Raw genomic sequence first — 14,078 nt, forward strand, 5'->3', positions numbered from 1 at the left:
ATTTTACCTTCGTGCTTTCTTGTTTTTTCCTTTCTTTTTTCTTCTGTCTAAAGATATATTATTAGGAAGAAGAGTCTAGAGAAAAGATGTCTCATTGCCGATAACTATATCTGAATTTGCAGACCCAACTCAGAAGGGAAATCATCCTTTTCTTTTTAAAAGATGATTCCTGCATCTAAATTATTTATCATGACCAGACATATTTCCTAAATATTTGAAGAGATTCAGATATAAGGAGGGAGGCAAATATATGTATGTATGTATATATATATATATATATATATATATATATATATATGCATGGTATTTTCATTTATTTAATTTGTAAGAGATGTGCAAACACAAGTGCTCTTACAAATACTCAAAGCATGGAGCTGTGGCTTGGAGGATACAGTGTGCCTCCTGGAGGAGTGGACAGCCTTTCACAGGATCAAGAAACACCATGGCAAGGTGAGTCCAGCGGCCAAGGGGAGAGTTCCAGCTGTGCCGTTTACCATCTGTGCGACCTGATCGTGCTTCATAATCTTATCAAACCTTGTGTCCTCCACTAATACAGTGGGGCTCACATTATAATGCTATTTATTGCTCAAAGTTTCTACACCATCCAATGAGAAATACTAGCCCAGGCACCAGGTGGTGCCTGAATGGTAGCAGCTGTTTATGAGTTATTCCAGAGATGGACAATTTTAGGGAGATACCATTCTTCTTTAACTCATCTAGCCATAGGTTTACTGGCCATCAAGGCCTCCCCAGTATGAAGTACAGTATTGATGAGATCAGTATACTTTTGGGAGAACCAAGAACCTTTGAGCCACCACTGAGGATTAGACATAAATGAACAGATTTGTTTTTAGTGGACAGAGTTTCAAAAAATGCTCTAAATGGCAGAGTCAGGGGTAGCCTTTAGCCACGAACCATGACCCTTGTCATGACTTTCTGGTGCTGAGGCTGAGGCCCAGTTCCATTATGGAAATGAGCAAGGATGGCCGGGGATCGAGCTTCTTTCATGAAGTAAGGAACCCTGGTGTAAGTGCTGGCTTTCCTTTCTCTCTCTTCCAACGAGAGACAAATGAGTCCTTTCATTTGAAAGGTGCTTGCTGATGCTGAGAGTTAGGTTTTCTGGGAGCAATGGTAGTTGGGCCAGAACTGTCATCTGCACAGCTCACACACACCTCACACTTTCTACTGTTCGGCATGGCGACCACAACTCCGCCCTTTGAGAACACATCATGCTTTCATGGGAAGTTCATCTGGCTGTAAACGGACACAACCACCACAGTGACTCAACCTTGCTTGAGACTCGAACCTCCTTAAGACTTCCCCGATGTGATTCATGGATGCATTATGTATTAACCACAGAACTTTTCAAAGTATGTTAGCAGATCAGGCCTGAGAATGAGACAGACTGACTCTAGGTTCTGGGCTTTCAGTCTGACACTTAATTTATATTTGAGAACACCCCTAATCCTCAAGAAACACTCATCACTCCATTCACTGTCCTTTGATCATCCCAACTGATTTCCAAAGCAAGGACCAAGTAAAACGTTCCTATGTTGCTCATACTACTCACCTTATTTCTTTGGTCATTCACTCTCCCTGTTGATTGATGGCCTACTATAGGAGTCTATTAATAAAATGACTGAGCTTCCAGACTCAAATGGTATGGAGGACAGAATCTTGAAACAGTCAGGTAGCTCCTTTGAATGGAGCTGATAAGCAAGTATACACTAGCCAACTTCCACTGGTTTAGCCACAGTCCTGTTTTGTATGTATCATAGGCATTGGAAGAAACAGATGCCTCCTGACTGGGATAGTTGTATTCTGGGCCAGAGGACAGCACCAGAGAGGGAAACTGGATTAACAGGGAAGAGCTATGTTCCATACAACCAGGAATCAGAGCTCTGGATGCTGGAGGAAGAGCTTGGAGTAACTAAAAAGGTTCTGGGAATTTTTAAAGATCCCACAGATGATTAAAAGCCATTGTGCGTACCTCTTCTTTTTCCCTTACAAAGTAGCAACTTTGAGTATCTCCAAATCAATAATTCAGGTATGACTCTACCATGTGGAATGTCTGGGTCTTTTTTGTTGAGCTTTCCTTGTGAAATCAACTGGACATTGCTAAGTTGAGGGTGGGGAACAGGAATTTGTGTTCATTAATGATATGGACTTTAACAAGCTTAAATTAAGAAAGAGAACTTGAAAGGCAAGGACAATTAATGTAGGAATCTGGATTTACAAGAAAATGGACTTTCTCACAGTAAAAACAAAATAGCACCATAGCCTTTCATGTTGTATTGTTACTTTTCTGTTGTGCGTTTACTTAACTATCTAGTCGGGAGACTTGACAGTAAAATATGTCACCAGTGCTTGAATCCTGAGGAGGAAACTGCCGAAAAAGTTTTTCTACTTAGTGGAAAATTTCTAGAAATTGTTACTTGGTTATAAAAGCATTCTCCTATCTCTTTTTATCTTTTAAGTCATCCAAAGGCAGATGTGGAGAAACGGGGTGAAGGCCGTCCCTTTGCTCCACAGAATTGGCAGCCTATGTACAGCATAATTAAATAATTGCTTTGGACTGTCTTGGGTATAATTAATCATTTAGCTCTAAAGCTTGCTGGAAACAACGGGGGATACAGAACTCAAGCACTCAGACTTTCCGAGATGTGAAAATGTGATGTTCTCACAGTCCTCCCGGCCCTAAGTTAGATAAGGAGATGCAATTTGTTTTAAGTTGAATATCATAGATATTTGGTTGTAAACTTAAAGTTGGAAGAATCTCAGAGTATGGAATATAAATCCAGCAGACTTTGAGGGTGTGTGTGTGTGTGTGTGTGTGTGTGTGTGTGTGTGTGTGTGTGTGTGTGTGTGTGTGTGTGTGTGTGTGTGTGTGTGTGTGTGTGTGTGTGTGTGTGTGTGTGTGTGTGTGTATTCCTCCACCTCCACCTCTTAACTGTGTCATTATCCCTATCGCTCTATGAAGCTTCATGTATCAGAACATCCACCACTGCCCAGGGTGCCCAGGTGGCTTAAGGCAGAGCCAGGGCCAATCCAGACCTGGAGGTCTGAGGCTAACGCTCCTCAACCCCACACTCACCTGCCTGCCTCAGCCTGTTATCTCAGAATAGGGACAACAGCAGTGAAACAGAAGCAGAAAAGACAGGCCAGAGACGGGCGCAGCTGCTGTAAAAATCAACCGACCTCCCTTCAAATGGAAATTCTTGCTATTCTTTATTGAACAGAAATGAAGAGGAATCTGTCAAAATGGTCAGTTGACTTGGCTAGTTTTGTGTGCAAAAACTCAGGGGTTCTATTTTCCTTCAAGGTAAGTCTTTGTCCTTCTGAAAATTCAGTTTTTAATCCAGCATCGGTGGTACATTTGGCAACCCTTCAGCTTAATGTTACATGAGGCTGGACTACCTGTAATAAGACAATGATTAGAAACTATGAATTATCCCAGCTTGTTCAATCTTCTACTGCTAATCGCATCTCCTAGGAAAGAACTTTTGGTCTTAATATTATGTTGTCAATCACAAGTTAGAAGTATGGTTGACATAAGATTTAATTTCAGTGCTTTTTTTCTTTCTGAAGTTCATGGGTAAAAACAATATCCTGCCTCATATGTGTTTGATAAACTGTAATGACAACAATATTAGCCAGCACATCATGAGCACCATAAGGCTTATTTTCAATAAATGGTTTCCATGGAAACTACTCATGTATAAGCAAAACAAATATTCATTATTCCCACCAGGCACAAGGTTAGATACCCTACCATCAGCTCCTGTTCCGAATGAAATGCACAAGCAGGGCAAGGGCATGACCAAAGGAAAGGCTTACGTATTAAACAGGTGTTTATGGATAGGCAATACAGGCTGAATACCTTGAATGAAATGATTGCAAATTCTAAATGCACGCCATTCGGAAACATGTTTGGTCCCAGGAATTTCAGACGAGCTATTTTCAATCTACTGGCGCCTCAGGAATAAGAACAGCTTGGTGACAAGTGTACCATGAGCCAGCCAGCCACCTTAAAGACGATCTTCACCAGCATGCTTCGGGTAGTGCCAAGTTCACCCTCTTAAAGCAGGCAAGCCAGTAGGTTTTTAGAACAATGAATTGTGCAGCTATCATCCCTGCCTAATTTTAGAACATTTTCATCAACCTGAAGAGGGTTTGGACCAATTAGTGGTCATCCCACGCCCCCATCTTACCCACAACAAGCCACGCTCCTGTCTAATATGGACAGCAATCCTGCAGATTGCTGGCCCATTTTACTAAGGAGGAGAGAAGAATGAGAGGCCCAGGTTACTGGGGGAGGGGACTGAGCAGTGTTCCTCTGAAATGTGTGTTCCCATGCTCATCCCTCTTACCTTGGAGTAGAGCCTAAAATTTAGAAAGAGGGTCTTGACAGATGGAATTAAATCCAATATCTTAAAAAACGAGATCATTCTGGATCATTCTGGGCCCCAGATCTAGTGACATGCCCTTCTGAGAGACAGAAGGGCTGACACACATGCTGGGAGACAGTGGCTCACACCTATGAATCCCAGCGCCTCAGGAACCTGAGATCTGGAGATGGCAATCTGAAGCCAGCCTGGGCAGCAGAGTCCACAAGATTTCATCTCCACCAAGCAAGCTGAGAAAGCACTCGAGGCCCTGTGGTCACATCCTGGAACTGGGGGAAGGTGACAAAAGAAGGTCAAGTGAGGACAGAGGCTGGAGCTGCAGTGGCACCTCTATCAGCCGAGCCAAGCCAAGCCTGCTGGCAGCTAGGACAGAGAGGCACAGAAGGGCTTCTCCCTTGAAGTTTCTGGAAAGAATCCATCCCGTGATACCTTGAGCTTGGATTTCTGGTCTCAAGAACAGGGACAGAGAAAAAGTTTGTTGCTTAAGTTGGCACTGGTAGAGCCACGACTTGTCCCGTAAGCTGTTTGCTGCCCTCGGCCACACCAGTGGTCCACACACCTCCTCCCCCCGGCTCCATCACCCCAAACACACACTTGCAAAGGAGCAGCTGGTTCTAAAGGCTGAGTTCAGAGCAGTGCAGAGCTGCCCGGGGACAGCGTAGCCCTGACAGGGTCGGGGTGAATAAGCAGTCCCACCTAGAACCAGGGCCTTGAGGGGAGTTTTGAGGGGCAAACGGGCCTGAAGAGGCAGGGAACACAGGCCTTGGATGAACAATACAGGAGCAAGGAAGGTCGGGGTTCACTCAAAGACAGAGGAACCCTTGGTGGAAGTGGGGGTCACTGCAGATGGACAGTGGGAGCCACGAAGGAAGGTGGGGTGCTGGTGTGGGGGACCTCACATGGGATGCCGGGATGCCAGGATGCCAGGCTCTCCTGGTTCCATTCAGTTTCTTGTGAGTCTTACAGCTCTGTGTTTAGCTCATGTCTGACTCCTTTCCACCTCAGGCAGTTTCCTCATTTCTTCTGGTTTGCTCTGTGTGGTCAACAGGTAACTAATAGGTGAGTCAGCGATCAATAAACATTTGCAGGACTATCGATGAGCAGGCCAGGAAGGGCACTGGGGACGGAGATGACCAAGCTGTCCTTGTGAGGCAGGAGCTGGCCGACAGGGGGTGTGTGCAGGGTCTGGGTGGGTAGGGGTTACCGGAGCTCCCCAGAGGTCAAGCTTGGGGCCTCTGGCAACTCAGTGGCAGAGAGTCTGGGGGAGTCAGCCTGCAGACCCATCCAGGAGCGCAGTCTGAGACACGTGGGATTTTGTGTGGCCCGGTAGAGCTGTGGACTCAATCCTGAGTGATCATCAGGAGTGGCAGGACAGACTCAGAGCTGGTGGGGACAGGATCATGACCATTTCATGTCCCCATTGAAGTCCTAGCCTGTCCACAGGAAGAGAGAAGGCAGGAGAGGAACAACGCAGAATCCTGGCTAGAAACACATGGCTGAAGGTCAGAGGGCAGCCAGGGATGTGAGTCAGAAAAGGCTGAGAGAGCAGACGGCCATGAGGGCAAAGGTGAGGGACAAGGACAAGTTGGCTTTACTTCCTTTCTATGGTAGGACCCACTGCGCCTTGAGGGGCTGAGGACCTGCAGTGAGCAGGATAGAGATTTACTCATACCTGCCCACGGGGGCAGGGGCGGGGGGAAGGCACATGATCCTGCTGAGCCTCACGGCATGTCTGCAATGGGCAGTGGGACCCCGATCCTGTCTAACGGACAGGAAACTCCTCAGTGTGCTGGACCTTCCTGAGGCTTTAGCCCATGTGTCTATGAGTCTTTGGATCAAGCCAACATCCTGGAAAACACCTGTTGGCCCAGGTCAGAGGACACTGGAGTCAAGTGCTGAGGGGTCTGGGAGGACCGCTGTGGCCCCACCCTGTGGAGGATGCCGCTCAGCCCAGGGCCCATCCTTCCTCTGTCCTGGTCCCACCTCCCCCCCAGGGTAGTTGTCTTCCAGTTTCTCAGCTGAGACTCCTGAGTGGAGTTCTTCAAATGTGTCCATTGGCTTTGTTTGTTAAATTCTAAACAGTGATTCTGCACCCGCTTGCGGCAGGCATTGTACAGTAACTGCTTGTTCTCACGGATAAATTACAAATGAGTGTTTTCATTATCGTGTGTATCCTGGGTTCCATGGCCTACAACACCGATCAATTCTACCCTTTGAAAAAAGAAATGGATAACTATTTAAACAGTGTAGGGGCAAGAATTAGTCCTGTATCATATTTGCTTTACTCTAAAATTTGGTACAGTAAAAGTCACATGACACAACTAAAATCAATGTGGTACTTCCAACAAGACCATCATCCAGGCCCTTATTTGTGTACTAACTGCCTCTCCTCTTGATGCTTTTACTCATTTATTTACTTTTTTTATTTTGTGGTGCTGGAGATCACCTCCAGGATCTTGTATTTTGTATATTTAGGCAAGAGATCTATCATGAAGCAAAACCCCAGCCCTTGCTATTTTTTTTTTTTTTGGTCGGTCATGAGGCTTGAACTCTGGGCCTGGGCACTGTCCCTCAGCTCTTCAGTTCAAGGTGAGTGCTCTACCACTTGAGCCACAGCACCACTTCTGGTTTTCTAGTGATTTATTGGAGATAAGAGTCTCATGGACTTTTCTGCCCGGGCTGGTTTTGAACTGAGATCCTCAGATCTTAGACTCCTGAGTAGCTAGAATGACAGGCGTGAGCCACCAGTGCCTGGCTGCCCTTGCTATTTTTATGTGACTGAATTTCTAGGAACACTTTGTGGGACCCCTCCCATCCGAATCTAGGAGCATCCCGAAGCCCTTACCACAGGGCAGGTGGGGGCAGGGTGGGGAACTCAGGGAAGGCCCAGTTCAAGGCTGTCTGAGTCCTGGGAGGTCCCAAGAGTTTCAGCCTAGTTCAGAACCTGCAATGATGGGAAAATGCAGGCTCACTTGGAGCAGGAGCCAAAGTCTCCTTATGCTGATGCACAAAGGAGCAGAGGGGACCAGGGAAAGGTGTGGTATGTGCCTGTGTGTTGTGTGCTATGCTGTGTTATTTTGTGTATATTAAATGATTTGTGCTGTGTGTGGAAAGACTGTCATGTCATGTGCCTGTATGTTACATTGTATGTATACTGTATTATTTGTGGTATGTGTGTATAGAGAGGCTGCATGTGTTATTACATGCCTTTGTGTTGTGTTGTGCTCTGCTGTGTGTGGAGGGGCTGTGTCTTATTGTATGTGCCTGTATGCTGTCTGGTGTGTATATTACACTAGGTGTGATATGTATGAGAGGCTGTGTGTTGTGTTGTGCTGTGTGGATTACATCCTTTGTGTTGTACAGAGAGGCTGTGTGGTGCCATCGTATGCACGGATACTGTGGCATGTGTGTTGTGTGTGTGTCTGGTCCCCAATCTCCCAGGATGTCACAGTTGCCACTGACAACACTGCAACCCTGCCTGTAAACTCAGGGTGTCCATTCACCCATCCCCCCTCAACCCTCCCGCAGACCCCAGTCTGGTGCAGTGGGCCCAAGCCCCCCAGGATGTGGAAGATAAGCTGTTAGTGCACCAACTCGATAAATAAACCCAGTAAAAAGGCTGAGGCAGCTGGAAATTCATCAGACAAATGGTTTTCCTGGAGAGCTCAGAAGAGCCGAGTGATGGCTACCAACTGTGATTTGGGAGGAAGGGCTGGAGGGAGCCAGGGGCTGCCTGCGCAGCCACAGAAGGTCTTTCCTTCTCTTACTTCTTGCATTTGCATATAACATTGCTGCCGACCCCTGCTGACCCCTGCCCACCCACACCTATGATCAACTGACCTTGGTCAATGTTACATTAATTCCTTTATTTATTTTGCTTTCTAATGAAAGGAGGTCTTCCCTTTTAGGTTTTTATTAAGCCAACAGCTCCGACGTTAATACTTAATGTCCTGTCTTTTATCACTGGGAATTATTAAGCATCAGAGCTACAGAAGTGAAAAGTGACTCACAGATGTTTGAATGCTGGAGCTCAGCTAGTTTAGTCCTTGTTAGCCCCCAAGGCCCGGGAATGGCGCTCAAGAGGAGCTGAGGGGCAGGGGGTTGTTAAGATCCTGGGTTAGCCGTGCGGTGTGAGCACCCACATGAGCGTCATCCCTGTTGCGACCCAGCATGCTTAGTGCTGCGAAGAGAGTGGGAAAGACAGAGCTGGGTGGGTGTGAGCTGGGGGCCAGAGCTGCCGTGGCTATGGCCACTTACCTGAGACCAGAGCAGATGCTGAGGCTGACTGTGGAATCAGCGTCGCCTTGCACGTGTCCGTGGTAGTAACAGTGACCCTGCAGTAGAGTGGAAAGGGTTCGGTGATCACAGGCCCGCCACTGCAAAAAGCTACCTGCCTCCCATCCGCCATCCTCTCCCCTTTCTCTCTCTCTCTTTCTCTCTCTCTCTCTATATATATATGTATGTATACATACGTATATATATATATACATACATATCTATCTATCTATCTATCTATCTATCTATCTATCTATCTATCTATCTATCTATCTATCTATCTATCTATCTATCTATCTTTCTCTACTGGGCTTGAAGTCAGGGTCTGAGCACTGTCCCTGAGCTTTTTTTCATGCAAGTCTAGGGCTCTACCACGTTAGCCACAGCTCTGTATTTGCCTCCCCCCTCATCTGGTTAATTGGAGATAAGAGTCTCATGGACTTTCCTGCTAGGGCTGGCTTTGAAACATGATTGTCAGATCTCAGCCTCCTGAGTATCTAGGAGTACAGGCGTGAGTCACCAGTGCCCAGGTGCAGTCTTAATGTCTTAATATTTAATGCTAAATGTAAGGTGAGCTGTCAGGATCTATGGCTGGAGCGTCTGAGATTATCAATAGGGCTTCGAAATGCATCCGTTTCATCGCTGCCTCTCTGACCCTTCCCGACCCCAGGAAAGTGCTAGTGCTGAGTGCTGCACAAAATCAACCCACAGAACAAATCACGTGGCTGTCGACATTCATCCCTGTATGAATTGTCTTTGGTAATGAGACAAGGCGCAGCATGGGGTATTTAAGCACACTGTAAAACAGAACAGAACAAGGCCTAAATCTATGGCCTATGGAAATGGAACAACAGCTGAGAGGAAGGGGGTAAAGGAAGAGGGGACCGGGCTGAACAAGTCTGTCTCAGCAGGAAGGCAGAGCAAGAAGGTTCTAAGTCTGAGACAAAATTTCCTGTGGGGCATGCCTGCACCAATCTGTTCTTTAATGATGTTCTCTGAGAAACCACAGAGCCTGGCACTTTCTTAGTGGAGATAGATATCCATCCAGACTTGAAGGTTCATTTTACTGCTGAACAAATCCTCTTCTGCAGCCCCAATTAAGTGCCCAACCAACAAGTGTTGGCTGGCACATGCTCAGGAGTCTCCACTCTAGTGCTGCGGGGTGAGGGAGTGGGAGGGGCTGCTATGTTGAGGGAAAAGACCCCTGCTCTGCTGTGCCCATCCGTGACTGGCTGCTGCACTTGCCGGCATAGCAATTCACTAAGACTACCTTTCTAGGCCAAAGGACTGGATGGGTTGGAATGATGGACACTGGATAATGGCGTGAGAAAGGAGTGAAGATGCTGCTGCTGTCACACTGTGGAGAAGGGCATTCTGGGATCATCTCTAAGGAAAGGGAGATAGGAAGACCGTGGGGAGATTTGCTGTTTTTTTGGTTTTTGTCTGGTTGTGGGGCCTGAACTCCAGGCCTGAGCACTGTCCCTCAGCTCTTCAGCTCAAGGCTAGCGCTCTACCACTTGAACCACAATGCCACTTCCAGCTTTTTTTTCTTTTTGCTTATGTGGTGCTGAGGAATCAAACCCAGGGCCTCATGCATGCAAGGCAAGCGCTCTACCACTGAGCCACCTTCCCAGCCCCTGACTTGCTGTTTTGTTGGACTTTCTCTTGCAGATTTCAGAAGCTCTTTATACATATATACACACACATGAACACACACATATACTATATACAGGATATTAATATTTTATCTAATTATTATGTGTCAATTGTCATTTAACTGTTTGGAAATCCTTTGTTAGTGTTTCTGGTTTTCATAAAGTTATCTTTCTTTTCCTGAATTTTGCAGGTTGCTTAAGGTAGTTTTCTTTCAGGTCATAGTTATGTGCCTTAATTTTTTTTTTTGGTTGTATTGGGATTTGAACTTGAATTTGTTAGGCTGTTTAATAATGGAGCATACCACCAGTGCTTTTTGTTGTAGTTGGTTTTCAGGTAGGATCTTGTACTTTTCCCTGGGCCTGCCTAGACTCTGATCATCCTACTTCTATTTCTCATGCTGCTGGGATCACAGTCATGTACCTATTTTCTATTTGTATAGTCTTGCAATTAGCTCTATGTGGAAGTTAATATCTGCAACTGTGGGGTTGGAATCCTACCTTCTTGTACAAACTTAGCCAGTGATATTCATTGCCTTTTGTCCTTTCTTCACTAATTTGGGGGTACTTATGGCTCCACCTGTGTATTCTCTAGTCAATCCTAAATTTTCAGTCCCTGTGTTAATGCCACTTTTAAGCGACAGTTGTTCTATATTGTGCTGTGGTATGTAACAGAGCAAGTTCTCTTTTAAAATTAAGACTGAATTCCCATACCACAGATGTCATCATTTTAAAGCTTTCAATGCTAGTGTTTTATGGTCTACAGTTTATATACCTGATTTCCTCCATCACTCCATTCAATAGGAATGTACAACAGTCACCATTCTCTAATTCCAAAACATTTTTATAGGTCCCCAAAGAAGTGTAGAACCCCTCATACCCCTCCCCCTGGCAAATTTCCCTTCTATTCAATGAATTCTCTTGCACTGCTCATGTCATACAAAGGGAATCACACAGTATATGGCCATGTGTCTGGCTTCCTCCATTCAGCATAACTTACTCGTGTGATAGCACGTATCAGCTCTTCATTATTTTCAGCTCTTTCATTATTTTCTAGACAGGGTCTTATATATTTGCCTGGACCAGCCTGGACTGCAATCCTCCTGTTTATACTTTGGCATATCTTAAGAGGATAGTTTTGGATCACTGTGCCCAGCTTTGTACTGACTGAGATGATGTCTTGTGAACTTTTGTGACCCGTGGCCTTGAATCTTGATTCTCCCAATTTCAGCATCCCAAGTAGATACAGGATTACAGAGGTGAGCCACCATGCATGGCTTGTGTAGGACATTTTACTATAAAGGAAAACGTTTGGTGTTGAAAGTTTATGTCAGACACCCTGCTGCTATCAGTGTAACAGGATTTTCTCTGCTACCAAGCCTGCTGCTCATGAACAACAGAAGTCCCGTGGGCTCCTTTCTGCATTGCAGAGCAGGAAGGCTGTGTCCAGCAGGGCTCAGGGAAGGGGAAGGACTCACCTGAGAGGAAAGTGGGCATAAGGGCAGGGCTAAGGGGGTGGGGGCAGTCCAGGGTTGAGGCTCAGTCCTGCCTGGCTGGTGGACTGAGGCGCAGGAGTATGGCACTCACAGTACCCTGCTCCTTCCACTGAGGCCGTATGTGGCTTTGAAAAGGGCACGTGGGAGGACTGGGTGGAGTGGAGGTGCTCTGCTGGCCACATCAGACACCCACCAGCCACACAAGGCATCACACGCAGCATCGGAGGGAAGTGGATGCCGGATGGCTTCCCAGTCCCCTCTCTCCAGGTAACTCTCAGGGGAATCGTGATGATGTTTCTGTGCAATGGACTGCAATGCTCAATGCATCAGGAGCCCGGCTCTGGTTATGGTATGGGGGGGCGGGAGGGGAGAGTCAGCCCAGGCACACACAGGCATGGTGCAGCCCAGGTGGAAATGGACACTGGTGCCCTTTGGGTTTCAGCCTGCCTGGAGTAACCTGAATCACTAGGAGTTGACTGCTACAGATTTTGGGGGTTCATCTTAAAAGTCCCTTCCTGTTTTAGAGAAATGTTGAAATGCTACCAGAGGTAAATACTGGCTAAATACTGGTTAGAAACACTGGAAATTAATTGGATACTAATTTATTTTCAGTTAAATACTGGTTTAAAAAATCATCCAGCTGAATACGGGTTAATAAATTAAAAACTAAGTAGTGACAACAATCTTAATTACTTACATTGGAAACTTCAGACTCATTTATTCTCTATCCCCATTCATTTTTTTAACAGATTATTTATCAAATGGACTTTCAAATTAAATACACAGAAATATAGGCTCATTAAAGCATGAGCTGAGAACAAATTAGTAGCAAATGAATTTCCAGTTCAACAGCTTGGTTGAAGTATTGCTTATGAAGCGGGGGCGAGCACAGCTTCCCTATGCTGTTCCCAAAAGTAAGCCGCTTTGCAGCTCTCCTGCCCCATCCTGGGACTTGAGGGCCCGCTCCTCAGCTCGGACACCACCCTGGCCTCGACAGGTGACTGACAAGCACCAATCTCAATGACTAGCACTCTTCATGGAAGATTCCCAGGATGATTCCAATGTCATGTAATTTAATTTCTCAACACGAGAGTCACCAAGTATATGAAGGACTGTGTTTTAGTTTCTGTAATGAAGGGATCCGTTGGGATGGACTGCTTCAGAAACACCTGGTTGTATACTGATTGACTAACGGATGGCAGCAGCAGGGGAGAATGGCCATGGTGGCCCTCCTCAGAACAACTCAGACTTTAACCAAATGAATACCAGGAAACTGATGAGGCCAAGAAGAAGGAGGGCGGCTAAGTGGGGAGGGGAGGGATGGGTGGGGAGGGAACGGATGGGTGGATACAGTCACACTGCTCAATGGGCATGGGTGACAATGGAGCTCCTTCGTACAACTACTTAAAGATGATAAAAAATTACACTGCCAGAAGAGAAAGAGAAAAACTTGCTTGGTCATTTTGTGCACTATGTGGCTGGCTGTGCAACTTGATTGTGGAGCTTCTGAAACCTCTCTTCGGACCTCTGTGGGGAAGGCAGGAGACAGGGTCTTGCAGATTGTGCCTCAACCCATGTCTGGCAGTGCTTGCTCAGGTGTGCAGGCCAGTGGTCTCTGGGCAGATACTGAGCATCTGCTCAGAGACCATGTGGCCCCAGGGACCACAGACAACAGATGTGGCAGAGAAGGTCACCCCGCAGCCCACAGCCCCCTGGGTCTGCTCATCACTAGAGTGAATCCAGGGAGGCCATAGCCACTGCCCTCTACACACATGTTCCCAAACTGCAGTCTCCTCTCTCTGGTAACCCAACCATGCTGATATCTTCCAAGGGCCTCCAACTGAACAGTCTTAAGCTGTCTTAAGTCTCTTAAGCTATCACCCAATAAGATGTCTATCTTCCTGGGATGGTCAACATTCCTCGTTCTGCTGATCTAATACATTCTATTTCTACCAACCAAACCCCGGGAGGAAAAGCATCCCAAACACACATGGCCACAAAATTACATCTTTCCCTTTACCAAACCTCCAACCATGTATCCTATATACTTATTATTTAACTGAGCGCATTTCCCCACTCCAGTAAAATACATTTTCCTTCTGTTTAATGCTATCAATCACATATAATGGTGGGTAAGAGGGAGCCGGAATAAGAACTCTTGAACTTGAAAATTGGTAGCCTTCAATGAGATACCCTACGGGAAGTCAAATCAAACTTCTGGTACTCTACTCTCAGTGGATTTTAGAAAG

The 14,078-nt window shown here is 46.2% G+C and overlaps 1 protein-coding gene across 1 annotated transcript in view; it reads right to left on the reverse strand.

The window, feature by feature from the left end:
* The window catches only part of Adam12 (ADAM metallopeptidase domain 12), a 275,101-nt gene that overhangs the window by 80,406 nt on the left and 180,617 nt on the right, over positions 1-14,078 (reverse strand). Inside the window, exon 5 of the mRNA XM_070011400.1 lies at positions 8,664-8,740. Coding sequence (XP_069867501.1) covers positions 8,664-8,740 — 77 coding nt within the window. The remainder of the gene's footprint in view (positions 1-8,663; positions 8,741-14,078) is intronic.

This window comes from Dipodomys merriami, unplaced genomic scaffold, assembly GCF_024711535.1.
Source record: "Dipodomys merriami isolate MVZ:Mamm:240054 unplaced genomic scaffold, mDipMer1.0.p SCAF_82, whole genome shotgun sequence".
Lineage (NCBI taxonomy): Eukaryota > Metazoa > Chordata > Mammalia > Rodentia > Heteromyidae > Dipodomys > Dipodomys merriami.